This window comes from Fundulus heteroclitus, chromosome 13 (genome assembly GCF_011125445.2).
Source record: "Fundulus heteroclitus isolate FHET01 chromosome 13, MU-UCD_Fhet_4.1, whole genome shotgun sequence".
NCBI classification, from domain to species: Eukaryota; Metazoa; Chordata; class Actinopteri; order Cyprinodontiformes; family Fundulidae; genus Fundulus; species Fundulus heteroclitus.
The window spans coordinates 11,387,142-11,405,885 of record NC_046373.1 but is presented as its reverse complement, the minus strand read 5'-3'; the positions used below and the strand labels follow the sequence as shown (position 1 = coordinate 11,405,885).

Sequence of the window (18,744 nt, the reverse complement as noted above, 5' to 3'; positions counted from 1 at the left end):
TCAGCCTATTCTTCTCCTTTCTGCTTAATAACTTCTTGTTTTGTGATGAACTTGATCTGATGATATCCAGTGGGAATATTTCCAAATCCATATTTAAAACCGATTTCTCTAACGTTACTATAACAAACAACATTTTCAATTGCTTAAAATCTTTGGAGAATGTATTTTTTTCCTGGATGGATAAAGAAAGTACTAAACAGCAAAGTTGACAATATTCCAGAGAGTGCGAAGTTTGCAAAGTTGTGTTAAAGTAAGAAGATGTACATTAAGTATTACGCTCATACACATTTACCTTACTTACTTACTTGTCGGTGGGGATGCTTATTTTCAGAAGTCGTTGACCCTGAGGGGAGGTACACCCTGAAGAGATCACCAGCTATCAAAGGACAACAAGGAGACACTCAAGGCAAACACCCTTGGGTAAAAACACTTACCGATAAGGGCATAGGGTAAATTTTTGAGCTCCTAATAATCCTAACATCCTAACATGTTATGTTGACATCATATGCACGATTTCTGATCAAACTCCAGTCGCAGTAAATTTTTACATTAAGCATAATTTTTCATCTGTAGTTGGCACTTAGATTTTGTACCCCTCCACTCTTTACTTAGAAGTTACTTAGATTGAGTAACAATGGGATTTTCCAAATACAAGGCAAAATTCTGTTTATTGTGAAAGGAGGACTTTAGACCACTGGGCAACAGTAGAGTCTTTTGTCTCCTTACCTTCTTTGATGTTATCTCTGCTTTTGGGTTTGGGTAAGGGCAGTGATTTAACACCCAAAAAAAGCCACATTTGTTGCTAATATCCTGGGTATTTCTCTCGAGGGTCTGGATGCACTCGCTCTAGCTGCACCTTGGGGATCTCCCCCAAACCTTTGAACTTCGCTTCACTGTCCTGTGTAGAGCCAGCTTCTTTAGCAATGACTTTTAGTGTCAGTGACCGTCTGTTCAACAACTGTCAACTCAGCAGTCTTACCGGTGATTGCATAGGCCATAACATTACATTTTCTGTTTTAAAAAATATGTTCTATTACTCCTATTTAATATTCACACTGTCCCAGAAACTGAACGTTTTGCTCTCATTAGATGTAAGATATTAAAAATGAAAAGAAATAAAAGCAATAAATGTGTGCAGTATGTGTTTCACTTTCTTAAATGACCATTAATGAGTTGGTTAATTCATTAAATTACCCAAACAAACTTTTTAACAATATTCTAATCTAATGAGATGACCATAAAGCCACACGTAGAATATATATATATATATTTAAAAAATGGATGAATAACCTGAGAACATCTGTCCATGAACTGATGAGATAGTGAGTAACGCGGCAGGAGAATGACCCTAAACACACAAGTTATCCAGCCAAACCATAGTTAAAAAAAGCACAAAGTTAATGTTTTAAAGGGGCCAGGTCAAAGTCGTGACCTCAATCCAAAAGGAAGGTTGTGAAAGGGCCGGAAGGTAACGGGTGCATGTGAGGAAATACATCATGATTCCTGAGTTTCAGCCATTCAGGACAAAGCACAGGGCTAAAATCCCACCAATCTGCTGTGTACGACTGATCAGTAGCTGCCGGGAACATCGAGCCATTGGTCATTACTACCAGAGGGTGTGCCAAAAGATACCAAAAGGAGGAACTACCAATTATTGACACTTTTTATATGTTGCATACATTTTTTCTTTCCTCTATATTAACAAATGACCTGCATATTAATACTTTTCTATTGTTTTTATTGTTGCGTTTTAGTCCTTATTTGTAAAGAGAAAAGAAAAGCATTTCAGAAACGGCCTTATTGACCCTTAAACGATGCTTCTCTGTTTCACAGACTCTCTGGAAGCTGCACGCTGTCCTGGATGCGTTCATGACCTGATGCGCTGATGGGAAGCTCAGCAGAACCTTTGTCTTCTTTGGCCTCACATCACAGCCCCCGTTTCATGATTCATGTCCAGTTAAATGTTTGCGCCATGTGCAAACATTAAAGAGCAAAGTACAGGAGGCTGCTGTGCAAGCTCTAGAAAACAATTTGGTGCACAACCAACCGCTGGCTGTAACTGGGCCGAATGTCAGGCTCACCTGATTATTACAGGACATCGTTTGGGGTGCAGGAGGGGGTTGAAGAAATCACATCCATCAGGAGATATGAAGGTGTGTATGAGCTCTGGCACAGTTCGCCTTAGGTCGTGTTCTCGTTCATCTAAATTGCACATCATAGTTGTCTTAAAGTTGTTGTTTTTTTCAAAAGATACTTTTAATCTGACTAACAAGGCTCCTAGAAATGCATATTCTAATTTTGTGAATATGACTGTACAGTTGAAACCAGATATTTACACGTTATAAAAACACACAAAACCTTTTTTTTTCTTAGAGGTTAAATAAGATGCCTAATGAAGATCAGTTAGAATTAAATAATTGTTAGTATTAAATTAATTATTATTAATGCCAGGGTCATGAGAATTTTAATTATGTTCTTACTGTCTTCCAATTTTTACATACACCAGCAGACAATTTCAGAAAGACCAGACCTAGTGTAGATGTTTTTTTTTTTACCTCATATGCACTGCTTCCTTGCGTGATCACATGGAAAAATCTTTTTAAATAAATCAGCCAGGATTTCAGAAAGACAATTTTGGACCTCCAAAAGTCTGATTCATTTTCCCGATGCCTGAAAGTGCCAAAGTCATTCATCTTTTCAAACAGTTATATGCAGGTTAAAAAAAAAAACGCAAGGAAGATCAAACTGTTTAGGAAAGAAATGGGATGTGTGGGCTAAAAGGCCACTCAGTAGCGAAGAAGCCATAAATGGAAAAGTAACATTTATAAACTAGATTACAGTTTATTAATACTCTCAGAGACAAAGACTTGCTGTTTTGCAATTATATCACAGGGCAAAGGGTATTAACCACATTGGTTAACAGTCAGGCGAAGAAGAGCTGACAGCAGGCTCCTAAAATACTGCTATCCTGATGAGGCTCGATTAATCACACCTGCCGCTTCACCCAGCCACCATGCTCGCTGACACCATCTAGTGGAGGAATACTAGACTGCACCCACCCAGAGGAGACAAAGTCTCCCAGACCCTGACACAAATGTGTCCTTCATGTCCATTTGGAGGACACGTTTGTGCCAATCTGAGCACATGCAAAGTGCTTCAATGACGAGAAAGTCAGGGTTTTGGAGTGGCCAAGCCTCAAAGTGTTCTGTCACAGTGACACCGTCTGAAGCTGACCAAATACTACAGAATAAATGTAAACTTCTAAAGTCAAAGTGATAAAAAATAAATGCTTAAAAGCCTTTAATTCCAGGTCTCTTCCCATACCAACAAATGATAATTTAGAAGATTTTGTTCTTTGTCAAAGTTAATTGGTCAACTACCATTTCTTCAGGTTGAAGAAAACAATATAAAAACTCCTGCACCTATGGCCAGAACTATAACTGACATGAAAATATTATTAATGGATCAATATAGTTGGGAAAATTGTTAATTATACTTCTTGAACAGAAGGAAGTGAATTTCCTATGGTCCTGATGGAGGTTGATTGATTTTTTTAAGAACTTTTGATCTTCAATTTAAATGTATTATATCAACTTGTACCATTTTATATTAGATTCCTGATGTAAAAAGTACATTTAGTGCTTTTGAAATTAGCGTATTTCTATTTTCTTTGACACCCATATTCCCATGAGTATTCGCCCCATCCTACTTCTGACTTCTCTAAAGCTAACAATAACTAATGGCGCCTTTCTAATCCTCCAATAAAATATTGCTAATCTTGCTCTTTTCAGCAATACTAAAAATCTGTTTAAATTACTCTGCCACCACCAGGCCCTAAAACGCATGACTCTTTGACTTTTACACTAAATCATTTATGTTTTTCCTGTCAAAGAAAAGGGGAAAACACTCAAACATGTTATTTACAACATAGCAGACAGGTATTTGTGTTATGACATCATTCAGTGTCATGCCAATAGCCCTAATTACCTTCATAGGAACCGCTCCATACCAAGAACATTCAACAAGACCTGACCTGCAGCTGTAGCGTACACACACAGCCTTGCAAAAGTATTCACACTCCTTGAACTTTGTCACATTTTGCAACATTATAACCGCCAACTTTCATTTATTTTGGTTTGTGTTGTGATGTGTCGGCCCAACGCTAAGTTGTGCATAGTTGTGAAGTGGAAAGAAAACGACACATGATTTTACAGTTTATCGCTGACACAATAATGGTTGACTACAGGGAGGGTGCGTTCAGAACGAATTAGCATTTTGCATTTAATCCCAAAAGTTAAGTTTTGGTCTCATCTGACCAGGGTTTGCCACGTTCTCTGCTCTGTATTACTTGTGGCAAACTGCAAACCAGGCTCTATGTGGCTTTTATTCAACAATGACTTTCTTCCTGCTCCTCTTCTATAAAGGGCAGATCTGTGAAGTGGACAACTGTCTGTAAACAGACTCTCCCACCTGAGCTATGGAGGTCTGTAGCTCCTCCAGACACCATGGCCCATCTGGCTGCTTTTCTGCTCAGTTCTCTTTCAGCCCCCCCTTTCACTTTATTGTAGCGCACCAGATTTTATTTCAGTTTCCGGATCAAGAATCAATCAAGATTTTTTTTTTTTATGATCACCACTAGTTATGGTGGTGCTTTTTATTTTGAGACAGACAGGCAAATATACCTACGTTTGTGACAAAATTAACAACATTATAGGATGTATTCGCACCGTGCCACTGAAGCGTTTGACCCGTTTAGGATATCATTGAATTTGAATTCCTGCCATTTTGCTTTTTAAATTCCTCTTGTGCAGGTTAGAAGATCCTGTTCCGTTTTGAATGACGACGTATGATAAACTGAGTTCAAACTTGTTACTGGGGGACTCAAATGTGCTTCAGATTGCAAAACATTTGCTCAAGTAGATCTCACCACAGTGGTCTTTCAACTCTGCATTATGTCACCACTCAGTCAAATGGGGTGAGTCTGAAGGGTTTGAAGTCCATTTAAAAAGGCTAATGAGTTTCCAGCATGCCTACGATTTTGGCTCAACATCAGGAGGTAGATCACTTCGTAAAGAACTTGCAGAGAAAGTGACTTTTTTTTTTTTTTTTTTTTTTTTTTTTTTTACAGTTGACCAAACCATGTAAACACATGCACAAGGTAGAGAGGTCCAACAGAGATTTTATTGTATAATCATATGATGCATCCCTGCCACAAATGTAATTACTATACTGTCATCTTGTGGTCAAATTATGCCGACATAAAACGAAGCGACATTTCTTTTAAAACCAAGTGTGGCCACATTAACAAAATGATACATTCGTTGCTAAATACACCTTGTGTCTCTCTGACCATTTTTGAAAAAAATATTTGGGCTGATGCTAAAAAAAAAAAGCAAGACAAGCAGCCAAGCACAAAAAAAAGAAAAGGGCAGCCAATCAGATCGGTCTGGCTATAGATTGTGTAAACGACAAAAAGTGCAATTTTTAGAGGAAAATACGAAACAATTAAAAGCAAAGGTTTCTGGTGTAAATGTCGGTACAGCGTATGTGATGCAACTGTGAGCTGGTGAAACGGGAAGCAGAACCGACTCTTAGATAGATGGAGGATGAGACCACAGCCTGGGCTGGGCTCGACAGCTCTAGGATATGTGCTGCCCCCTGCTGAGCAGATGGGGGAGCATCCAGATGAAGTCTGAAGGAGCAGATCCTCTTCAGAGTAGAAGCTGGAGCCCCTTTCTCTGAGCGTATGGGCCGAGGATGCTGCTGATCTGCACGCTGGACGGGGGAGAAGCTCTGGAGAAAGGATCAGTGAACTTCACCTCACATCTGACCTGAACAGCTCTGCAGGCTGCAGGTTGTCCGTATCGAGCTTAGAGGCAAACTCAGGGAAGATCATTGGGGGTCTTATAAAGTGACGACGCAGCATCTCTGCTGTGATCTGGCCGCTGTCCAGTTTCCAGTAGTTTTTTCCCGCTGTAACTTGAATATGGGATCACTGGAGTCTGGAGTGGAGGGGGAGAAAAAGACAGAGTGGGCTAGCTGATGTGAGACAGCCAAGCAGATCATACTAAAATAAAACAAGTAAAAATATATATACCTTAACAAAACATCTGGGATGATAAACAAACCGATTACCTTCTCAGCAGATCTGTCTTGTGAGTTAAGAGGTTTCATCAACATCAGATTGAGAATGTTTTACGGCTGTAAGTTGCGTATCCAATGTTAAAGCTGAAATTGTAGATGCCTTTGAAATCCTACCTGGGTTAAGGTGAGCATCTTGACAGGAGCATCCTGGAGAACAAGGCAATCTTTGCCAAATATGTGGTGCCTCTTCTGAGGGCTCCTCTCAGAGCAGCTGGTTGATCAAAGTCAAACAGCCCAGTCCCAAACTTCTCTGTCCACTTCTTCATCGTGTTTGCCAGAAAATCCGGTTTCACTCAAACGGAGAGTGTGGAGCTGCTGTAGCTGTTGGGTCTGGTTGCAAATCCTGTTGGAGGTACAGGACTGTAAAGGGTGTGTGGACCGCAGGGTAATGGGTATCTTTTCATGAGGTTACGATCGCAGGAGAGCCGGGCAGCTTAAAAAAAAAGACATCTGCATTTTTACAAAGGGCTCCTTTATTTGAAACGTTTTTATGCACCTCTCATTTATCAGAACAAAAGGAGGCAGTTAGGATGTCTACTCATTTAAAAGAATAATTAAAAAGCTAAGATTCAGGTCTGGATGTGTCATCCAGAAACATCTAAACCTTTAAGGAGTAGCAATAAAAGTTAATATCCTTTTTAGTTTATTTTTGAAGCATTGTTGTAGCAAAAAACACAGCACATGCTGCTGCCTTGTTAATTTTAACTTATACATCATCTTAGTGTTATTAGAGTTTTATTTTAAGCTTATTCAAATTGAATTAGGGGAAAACCTTAGAAGATTTTGCACACCTGCCATGTCAGTTCTGGGTACATTTTCAGTATGACTATGTAATGACAATAAAGACTTTTGATTCTATGAGCAATTATATGGAAAGGTAGAATAAATGAACCTTGAAACGTGCGTCATATCATTACTCAGCCAATTAGATCCATTAAAACGATTTCTACGGCCTCAGGGAGAAGCTTTATGATTTACAAGCAGAAATTGACTCAGCGTTGTAAAGCTTGAATTGAATGCACAATTATTGCTCTGGATTGCAGCACATTGCCAAACTGAGCTGAATTCAACATGGCAATGTATTACAAAAATAGTTTTAATACTTTATTTTAGACACAAAGGTTTTATAATCTTTTCTAGTAATCCTTAAGCACCGTTAGAAATCCTCCAAAGCCACGTCTTCACGTCATTAACTAAATCAGTGATCAGGAGGTTGTAGAAATAGTTGTGTGACAATGAAACTGAGCTGTTCAGTAAAAAATATTCCTTCTTTTTCAACGGTCTTGAGTAAAAGTAAATTCATCCCCACTCCTATGATAAAAATAAACAGTTGTGTGGTTTAAGGCATACATTTATAAGCTCAAGATGGTTCACTTAGGGATATTTTAAACTGCTTTTACAAGTGCACTTGTGTGATTTTGTAACAGTTTCTCTACAAAAAAATAAAACCATGGAGACCTTTGTTTCATCTCACCATTTGTTCCTTGTGACTCACATAGTAGAGTTCAAAGGAATAAATTAACAATGTTTTTCCTGCCTGTAACTTTGCAGATGCCACGCCTGCGTGGGGGGGTCGAGAGTGGCCTGCCAGAGACCGATCCAATCACATTCCAGTACTTCACACATCACTTAGCTCACCTTTTCAGTTAATTCCCCTGCCTTTAATCCCTAATAGGAACTGCACTGATTTACATGACTGATCCCCATTTAAATTCATCAACGCATTACCTGCATGAAAGGCCTTGAATGAAAACAAATTGTCCAACTTTGATGGGGCTGAGAGGCCGCTGGTTTCCGTGCCAGCGGATTTCACTTGTCTGTGACTAGTAATACACTTTCTGTATTAGTAATACAGCAAATATATGAGTCAGGGTTAGTGCACCAATAAAGACTTTTAGACCTGATGATATGACATTTGGATTAAAATGTGAAAGAGACGCCTGGTTTTATTGCAGGTTTTAAATGCCGATGCCAGTGGAATGGAGCACATTTAGGTCTGGAGAAGCGAAGCCATGAAAAAAAAAAAACATTAAGAATTGGCAGCTATTTCAGGCTTAATTTTGTATAGAAAATAAAATAAAAACACAAAAATTGCACACGGGTGTTTGTCAATACAACAGTGACGAATACTGTTAAGTGGACAAATTTCTTGGAAGACAAGCTGAAATTGCTGTTAGACTGATTTATATTAGCAATTTGCAGATTTATTTGATGTGTTTGGTTTCATGACTGTTAACATGTCATGTTTTGAGGCCAAAACGTCAGCAGTGACCCTCTACTATGAAACAATTCAGGATACAATAAAGAAAATGAGTGATTGCCTTGATGCTCGCTTTGGTTTCAATGGAACTTGGTAGTTCTTGTTAAAAATAAAATCAGGACAAATGTGAATTTATGTATTTTTTTTTTTTTTTTTACTTTGTGTTTCATCATTTTTTAATGAAACAATTTTAATTAACATTTTAAGTCCTAATGTTTGATCTCTCAAACTGAAACATCATGACTTGTAATCAGCATTTTTGAAATGTTGAATGAATGTCAAAATTTTGAAATCACAATTTTGATCTAGCATCTATATTTTTGGCAAAGTATTGATGCTATAAATGAGCCTATAAACATTTTACTACATGGGTACAGTATCATGTAAACCAAATTTTTGGTTTTGTAGGTCATATACCCTTTTACAGCCATGATTTTGTCACTAATAGGTTGTTAAAATGGTTTTATATTTTTAGTGTAATGATCTCTTGTTTACACAAGAGATGTTGTTCTTGGGGTTTTCCTGGAAAGCCCTAACAACCCTATCCCTAATGTTTTTACCTCTGCTAGATTATCAGTAGGGTTTGTTTGAAAATCTGTTGTAAGCTTGGGTCACTTACAGACACTTTGAATGATGTGCTAAAGCATTAAATGATTTGTTCCTGGTTTTTGATGTACAGGTTGTGCAAAAAAAAAAAAAAAAAAAACAAGATCTCAATTAGGTTTTAGAGATTTGTCAGTTTCTAAATAAAAGTTCCTTCTTTTTCAGTCCACCCTATTTTTAGCAGATCCAAGCCAGTCCTCTTTGTAATTTCTTTATTTTTAAATCATCTTGTCTTTGGTTTAAAGTATTGTTCTGGAATGTCTATCCTGTGAGTTGGTTTATCAGCAAACCTTTTTAAAGGGTGGATAGGATGAAAACTTCCTGCATGAAATTATGTATCTCCGACCAGTAGGTTTGGAGCAAAGAAAGACAAACAGATATTTGCCTCTTTTGGTTACTATTATGTCGAGAAAGTTAATTTCTTCAGTACAGGGTAAAACTTAAAACAACATAATCCTGCAAAGTGTCCACTTGAAATTCTTCAAACTCCAGTAAGGTGATGACTGATCCCTCCCAGAGTAAAAATATTCCTTCTGTACATTGTTTCCAAGACATAATAAATGGTAGAAAAGGATTCATTTCAGATTTAAAAGCCTTGTTGTCATAAATGTTGTCTAGCTTTACAGCTTGATCTCTCTGAGTGATTTTAAAGCTGGTTTGATGGTCTTAGAGATGACTTCTTTACATTTTTAAGTGTTTTAAATTATGTCTCATGTATCATTTTACAGTTTAAATTTTTTTAAAATAGTCTTTGTGGATGCTGTTTGTATTGGATGTTTTACATGTAATGTAACTGGGGTTTTTTTTGTATTTTTTTATTTATTTTTTTGCAAGGTCTTCCTTGAAAAATGGATTATTAATCTCAATGGTGACTTTCCTGGTTAAAAAAAGATTTAACAACAAATACATTAATTATCTGAAACACTAAGAACTTAATCTGAGCCAGTTTCAGATGAAGAAGAGTCAGGAAACAAATCCAGGGATGTCTGTAAATGTATACTTTCAGCTTTGGAAAATGTAAATTCAGGTGAGCTCCACCTCCAGCCCTGATGGGGCCAATTATCTTGTGAATAGCGCCTCGTTACCTTGTAACGGAGGCCATCTGATCTCTTTGTTCCAACAGGACTTATATCCAGAGCTGCCCACTTGGACTGAACAGAAGGTCAGGAGTAGAGTCTGTGATCGTCCTCTTTCGTGTCCAGTTTGGAAGCAGTGGAGAAGCAGAGGAAGATGAGGCGTTCTGACGCGGCGGTTTCTCGTCCCAATCCAACCAGCAGGGCTCAGAGAGCAGTTTTCAAGAGGGCTACAACTCGCCTGGCCAAGATTGCTCTAGTCCTCCGGGCTGCTCCGAACCAGATGCTCACTTGTTCTCAGGTAAGAATGGCTGAAGCATTTTAAAATGGATATGCTGGATATAAAATGAAAAGATTTCAACTGTGGCAGGAGGATCTTAAAACGTTTTCCTTTCTTTCTTTCTTTTTTCCAGTTAAGGGAGAGGCTGACTGGGCGGACAGGTGACGATGACAAAAAAAGGGTTGAGAACAACATCAGAGTATGTTTGTCAAGTCATACGTGCTTCATCAAAGTAAGTTACTGTTAATATTTATTTGCCTAACTCATTTTTGCCCTTGTATAATTTGTAATTTTGTGACCACGGCTGCTTTTTATTGAACCGATCGTTGTTGTTTTTTTCGTTTAGATTCCAATGATCCCGGATTCCCTGAACAGCAAGAAAAACTACTGGAAACTGGACTGCAGTCAGATCACGGCCAAGATGGTGCGCCGTCACTTTAAAGGACTCCTGCAGCTCTTCCCTGAGCTGGCCTCTAAGCTGGAAAGGGAGAACCCGAAGAGACCCTCGGAGCAGGGCTCGGCTCCCCCGTCTCCTGAAGCTGAGGCCTGCAGAGCCGTTCAGGTCAGCTGCGAGGTGAAGTTCAGCGGCCCGTTCTCCATCGAATCCCTCCTGAAGAGAGACGGCCCGTCCTCTCGGACCCCCGGGCCTCCTCATCAGTCCGGCGTGGAGCAGCGGCCTCAGCTCACAAACACGAAAAGAGGCTTCACCTCCTACCCTTCGCCACCCATCGTTCTTCGCACCACAACGGGTTCTTCTCACATCTGCTGCGGTGGCGGGTGCCCGCATCCCGGGCCCTTCGCTCCCAGAGCTGTCGGGTCCTTCTTGATTCCTGTCCACACCGAGCCCTCGTCTGCTCCTCGTTTAGCCAGCTCGCAGCACAGTTACGTCTCTTATTCTGTACCGGCGTTCTCACGAAACACGTCTCAGGGATGGCAATAAATAGTTTCACACCTAAACTACCAGATTCTTGCTTTTTTTTTTTTCTTCTTCTCCTAGTTGATTACTAAGAGATACAAAATCTTCTATATAAGATCTTTTTTTATTTTTTTTTTTTTTATCTTAAGGCATCCCAGATGTTGCCTCTACATTCTTGCAAGGTGACGCGCTGCCTTTGAAAATGAGCACTGCTAAGAATAGTACAGTGTGGACATTATTTGAAATGTATCAGTGTATTATTTTCCTGTTGTCCGTTAAAAAAAAAATACGTTTTTGGGCAAGGCTAGTGATCTGCAATTACTGTTAGCATGTGTAAAAGCATTGAGTGTAAAACCTCAAAGAACAAAATGTGTTCTGAACTTCAGAGGTTGGCTTGCAGAAGTATTTAAACCCCCTTTTTCACATGTTGTCACAAACATATTTTATTGGAATCTTATGTGAAAGACCAACAGAAAGGTATAAAATCGTGAAGTGGAAAAAAAATAAAAATAAAGCGCAGTGTGCAAAAGCCTTCAGCCCCCTTTTCTCTGAGTGCCTTAAGAAGTTGCCTGATGATTGCTTATGACTGAATAGAGTTTAATCTAATTCAGTTCAAATACAGCTGCTCTGTGATCGCCTCAGAGGTTGGTTAAGAGCATGTTGGGAAGCAAACAGCATCATGAAGGCCAAGAAACACACCAGACAGGCCAGGGATAAAGTTTAAAGCAGGCTTAGGTTATAAACAGATTTCTCAAGCTTTGAGCATCTGATGGAGCTCTGTTCAATCCGTCATCCGCATATGGAAAGAGTATGGCACAACTGTAAACCTACCAAGACAAGGCCGTCCACCTAAATTTACAAGCCCAACAAAGGAGATCACTGATTAGATTGAGATAATCCAGAGTCTTTGGTCTTTCCCCCCCCTTATTTAGCCCACAGGTTTTCGTTATAGGAGTCAATGATGGGGCCTGATGCTATTGAAGAAGGATGTTTTTGAGCGTGGTGAACCATTTCTGCGCTGATGTTCTGGACCATTGTTCTGCTGAAAGAATCAGTGTAGATCCATTTTATGCTCCCAGCCAGAGGCCACCAGATCTTTAATTAAAGTGTTCTGGGATTTAACAAGGTTTCTTTATGGCCTTTGGACTAGAAACAGGCCCACAGCATCACAGATTCTCCACCACACATCACAGTGGCTGTCAGGTATATCATTACATGTAAAACTCTGCCAATCTCGGGCCTTACTTTTATGAAATGTTGAAAAGGAATTGCTAAGAGAAATGGGTCTGTGTCACATCATAATGTAGACATACACTAGGGCAGGGGTCTGCAACCTGTGGCTCTGGAGCCGCAAGTGGCTCTTTGGACCTTCCACAGTGGCTCTTAACTTTAGCCACAAATTATATTTTTATTATGGTATTTAAATGTGATATAGATAGTAAATGCAGGTTTCAGCAGTTTTTTTTTTGTTGGAATAATTGCTTTTAATTTTCACAACAGAAGATGATGCTGAAAAAGCCAGTAATATTTACTTTTAAATAAAAATTTCTTTCATTATGTTGGAAACTATGATTTTTTTTACACCATTATCCACAAATATCAACATCCACCCATCCTCTTTTTTTAAAACCTCAAAAGAGACATAAAAGGGTGTTTCTTTTACGATAACAACATATTTCCTACAGTAGATCTTTATCTAAAATTGTAACTTGTCTTTTTTCAAAAGGCCAGGTAACATTTGTGTCTCTGAACGAGTTTAATTCAAGTGGACTGTAGGCAAAACGGCTCTTTAGACTGTAAAGGTTGCAGGCCACTGCACTAGGGAAATAAAGTCACGATTTACTACTTGTTAACACTAGAATTACCAGAGAAGGGTCATTTAACATTTCTACCTTTGGAGCCCAGAGACGGGTCGACTGACCTGAAGGATTTTAATTAGCATCCTATAAGCAGTTGTGAACCGGTGCTTTTGTTCTGTAAATAAGGCCATTACTGGTGCACCAAAGGAAGGGGGAAGCTTAACTCCCTACTAACTGCCAGGTACAGCTGTGAGCAATGACCAGAAGTATTTGTGTCTAAGTCAAGAGGACTGAAATTCCAGCATGAGAAATATACAAACGTATAAGAGGCAATGGCAATTTGGACAATTTGGTATTCGTACTACTTGAACTGTTTTGCATTTTGTTAAATTATGATTACAAACATCAGTGTATTTCATTGGTATTTTATGACATTGACTGGTACAAATTAGTGCATAATTGTAATGTGAATAGAAAAGGATCTGTGGTTTAAAAAGTGGTTTTCAAAGGCAAATCTGAAAAAGTGTGGACTGCATTTGTATTCAGGGCCTCACAATCCTAGATAAAAAAAAAATTGCTTTATTACTAAATTCTAGTCAACACAAAACTTACTGTTCGATTGAAACAATAAGCTTGTTATTGTTCGATTGAAATCGGAAAGAGAGGGGCATACTTAGACATGACCAGGACATGGTCATCAGCCTAAACTGACAGGGTATCACTCAGACAAACATCTCCTTCTTTAAAATAATTTTCAGAATTACCTTGTTTGTGATGGTAGCACAGAGTAGGCTTATTTTTCTACCCTGACTCCGAAGCAGCTAGTTGATTTATAATATAACATACATACATAATAAACCATACACGATGGTTTTAGAGATTTTGTATCCCAAAAATGCTGCACTTTGCAGCATTTTGTTTATGCTGCATGTTTGTTTATGCTGCACTTTGCAGCATAAACAAACAATTGTTTATTATTATAGTATTTAGTTTTATCCACACTGCAGGGTAATAGTTGTAAAGTGATGGTGTTGGTTGTTTTTATTCTTTGGGGGATGCTATATTCACTAGATACAGGGAAACTGGTCAGAGTAAAAAAAGGGGACCTTGTTAAATGCAGTGCAATTATAATCTAATGAAATAAAAGTTGTTTTCTTGGGTGTTCTGATGTATGAAATCAGCAAACAGCTCCTTAATTTTCAAGGAAAACTTGTAAGGTAAACACGGGATGCCTACAGTAAAATGTGTCTTTTTTTATTATTATTATTTAACCCCATCCAATGATAGTCCTGCAGTAACTTTGAACGCCAACCCGTGTTGCTAATTTGGTTAGTTTTCTACTGTAGAGCTGCTTCCATCATAGATCGCACACACCCCCAACATGGACTATTCACACGTACCTTCTGGCCTGACAGTACAGAAGTGTGGAATGCTTTTGTGAGTTCGGCTCTCCTCCCCCCCTGCTGATTCCTCAGGCAATGGCCCTATTGACAATTGAACAAGGGATGCTAATTTGAGCCACCAGAGTCGTCAGTTTGGACTCAGGGTCTTTTGACCCTCTTTCGGGACTTCAGGGGGGAGGTCGAAAACCCTGGTAATGCTAGTGTTAAAAGATCATAGAAGTTAGATCAGTTAAAATGCTTTTGTGAGACTTATTGGACAGAAACTCTGACACTGGTGTTTTTTTTTCCAGGGTTCCAGAATTTTTATACAAGTTTCAGTGTGAGGTGGTGCTAAATCAAGTAAATATCTATTTATTTTAAAGCTTTTCTATCTTTACTGGGAAAGCCAAGTTGGGTGTGGGGGTTGGGAGGGGGGGGGGGGCAGTCACTTACCAAATTTTAGAGGCACACTCCTAAAGATTTTGTCCTGGTCACAAGTAGTTCAGGACATTAGAAAACAACTGAATAGAAACAGCCCTGCCCCATCAGTCCATTATGCTCTCATTAGTGAGGTGTAAAGCACTGGAATGCGGCCAATTACATTTACATTAGAAAAATCCCACAAACAACCCCGTTCTCGTTAAATTGCCAACATTAGAATTGTTTAGTTCGTCATCCCATTCATCCCAGATGCAGCTTCTTCAATTAGTTTCCTATAGGAAGAGATAAAACAAACATCAAGTGGAATTTTCCAAACAAATCTGAATCTTTCTGCGTCCTGTTTCTTTTTGAAGTAGTCAAACAAATTTTATCAGAAATTAAATATTTGGTCGGATAAGAAGAATTGCTTTTTGGTGTGCAAAAATACCTTTATTGCAACCTTTAAATTAGGTAATTCCAGATGTTAAGCTTTATATTTTGACAGGAATGACCAAAGTATGTTAGCATCATTGAAAACCTCAATTACTATATCAGTTTCTAAAAATCATCTTTTTGCATCAGCCTTGGTTCTTTCTACATAAAATATATTTCGGATCATTACAGCAGTTTGGCTGAAATGTGTTTTTATTTCTTTGCTTTGCAATGTGCAAAGGTTTGCAGTCTGATGGAAACCTAATTATCAAACCGCATCCCCAATGTTTACGATGGGATTTAGATTTTTTTTTTACCCATTGTCTCAAACAAACCATCATTTTTGTGCCCACCTCAAATGTTATTTGTGTGTGGAAACAGACCAAATTCAAAGAGTACACTTTGCAGATACTGGCATCTTTACTTCAAAAAGCATTTTACTTCTTTAGTAAAACAGCACAAGGGACAGAATCAATATCCGTTACAATTTACAATAATCCTATAAAAGAAACAATGAAACGACAGGAAAAAAAACTTGTGAAAAAATGAACACACACTAAGATCGAATGTGTTTTACATAGTTGGACAGGGGGCTTTAAAATAATTTTGAACATTTACAAGGATAGAAATGTTACAAAATAAATAATTGGGCTTAAATCCGACTCAGGTGTAAAACACAATTTTCAACGTGGTTATCCCTGTTTAAATTTACCTCGGTGTGCTCCTATTGAAGTGAGAGTTGTTAAAACCAAAGAAGCTGCCTGAAGCATTCAGAAAGAAGACTGAAGCACCTTAAATAAGGGATGTAAAGAGGTCTCTCATCGTTTAAAATCAGCTATCCCACAGTATGTAAAACAATCTAAAAGCGGAGGACATTACTAACAGCTGTCAGCGTGTCCAGGTCTGGCCATTCTGGCAGAGTCGCCCTGAATGCAGCATCCCCGAGATGCTGGGGAAAAAACCCACAGTAGGCGAGTCCAGATGTTAGTATGACAGTCCATGGGAGATGCGCTCTTTAAGGAAAAACATGAAGACCAGACAGAAAAGTTGCCATGGAGAACTCAGACAAAGACCAGGACTTCTGGAATAAAATAATAATCATAATAATAAACCAGAACAGAAACCACATTATTTCATGAATGAACCTCAAACCAGCTGTGTAACATGGCGCTGGAGGTAGACCTGGACCTGGCCAGCTAAATAATAATAAGATTTGACATTAATATTTGTGCATTTCCTGATGAAGACTTAATGGGGTATCTTTTTCCAAACACACATATGTTATTTATTGCCTGCATCCTCACTAAGACTAAGAAAGTAGAGCACATCACCCCAGTTCTAAAGTCCTTACACTGGCTCCCTGTATCTCAGAGAATAGACTTTAAAATCCTTCTGTTAGTCTATAAATCACTGAATGGCTTAGCACCTATATACATTTTAGGCTTGTTATCAGTTTATTAACACTGTAGACCACTAAGGTCTTCTGACTCCAGCCTACTCTGCAGAACCAGAACCAGGCAGGGAGAAGCAGCATTTAGTTCCTATGCTCCACTTATCTGGAACAAACTTCCAGAAAACTGTAAAAGTGCTGAAAGACTGAGTTTTTTTAAATCAAGATTAAAAACACATTTGTTTAGGATTGCCGTCGACTGTTCTAGTTAAACTGTTTCACTGAAACATCATTATTTGCTTTTAGTTCCCATTTTTCTACATTGTATTATATATTTATTTATTTATTTATTTATTATATATATTTTTTACTTGATTTTATTTTCCTATGTTTTAATCACGTAAAGCCCTTTGCATTGTCCTTGTACTGAAATGTGCTATGCAGATAAATCTGCCTTTGCCTTTAGACTGATGAGTTTCTTACTGCTACTGCATGGAGCCCTTAACCCACATTTGCTGGTCTGCTAGTAAAAAAAAAACATTCCTGTAAGCTATTGGACAAGACCCTTTGTCATGCAGGCCTCACCCCACCCAAGCCGTCAGACTTCTTTAACATCAAACCATCCTCGCTCCTTACTGTCCAGTACACATTTTCACCCCCCAACCCTGCGTGGATAAACCGGCATAGACAACAGATGGATGGACCTGTGTGTGACACACTTAAGTCACACACATCTACATTTTACAGAATAATGGTCCTTTATGTAAAATAAAATGAGCCTTTGCAAGCAAAATTGTTTCCTTTTCCTAAAATGATCCAAAATAACTTTCAGATACAATATAGTGTTGTGGAAAAGAACAACACAAACTATTTGCAGGCCCTTAGAACCATATATTTACAAGTACCACCAGATAATAAACACCAGCAGTGAGCAACTTTTAAGATTTCCCAGAAAAGGCCCTTTTATGAAAATGTCTTCCAGAGGATGAGGACACATGACGCTAAAAGAAAATAAATCCTATTTCGTCTGGGAAACTGTGGGAAATATATATCCTTTTTATCTAAATGCAATTAACTGAATAATTTAAAACCATATTTCCATGTATTATTTCAGAGGCGCAGCCAATCTTTGACAAGACAGGCAATTAGTTATCCATAATAAATAATGAATCGGGTAAATCCGTTTTTAATCAGCGAAGGCAACGTCGGTATTGAAAGTTTTCTGTTATGGTTTATACTGAGAGAAATGAGCAACCGTCTTTGCTCTGTTCTCCAAACTGATGATCTGTCCATAACGTGTTTTTCTTGGGCTTTTCTTTCAATTCGTCGACAGGGGATGTTCGTCCCCAAAGAGTTTCAATGGGACTGAAGTCACGATTCTGTGCAGATCCGTCAGTAAGGATCCTTTTGGTATTCTGGAGGTAGTTAACCAGGAGAAACGCATGTTGAAGGTGATCATCACGCCCCACACCCAGGCAAGCCTCCAGCTGATTTAGGTATTCTTCCCCACTTGCCCAGAACCACCACAGCATAATACCACCATTAATGTGCTTCAGGGTCAGAAAAGAGCTCTTTTGTTTTAAGGTCCTTCTTTCTCCAAATATGGGCATTTCCTTTACAGTCAAAGAGCTGCAGTTTTGTCATTTCTGACCAACGCACTGCAAAAAAGGAACTAAAAGTAAAAATTTCTTGAAATTAGTGTATTTTTCCCTAATTTGAGGAGCTAAATAAGACTATTTGCCAATGGAACGAGTATATTTACCTCTAAAATAAGATAATTAGATATTTGCACTCTTATTCTAAGTGCAAAAATCGTATTTCATTGGCAAATAGTCTTATTTACCTGCTCTAATAAAGGAAAATTACAGATTTCAAGAAATTTTACTTACTTTTAGTTCCCTTTTTGCAGTGTGGACTTGCTTCCTGTATCCATAATCTTCCTCCAGGTTGACAAGAGAATACTTTGGTCTGACTTGGAGATTTCATCACAAGTTTAGTGGTCTGATTCACGGTTCATTCTCATGAAGCGTTTTAATGACTGGTCT

General features: G+C 38.5%; 1 protein-coding gene across 1 annotated transcript; it reads left to right on the top strand.

Moving 5' to 3' along the window:
* The first annotated feature begins 1,553 nt into the window (after window positions 1–1,553).
* LOC105937554 (forkhead box protein H1) lies at window positions 1,554–11,317 on the top strand. The gene is made up of 4 exons (XM_021324699.2): window positions 1,554–2,153; window positions 10,131–10,381; window positions 10,494–10,592; window positions 10,707–11,317. The coding sequence occupies exons 2-4, from the start codon at window positions 10,238–10,240 to the stop codon at window positions 11,298–11,300; spliced, it is 837 nt and encodes a 278-aa protein (XP_021180374.2). The 5' UTR covers window positions 1,554–2,153; window positions 10,131–10,237; the 3' UTR covers window positions 11,301–11,317.
* The last annotated feature ends 7,427 nt before the right edge of the window (window positions 11,318–18,744 follow it).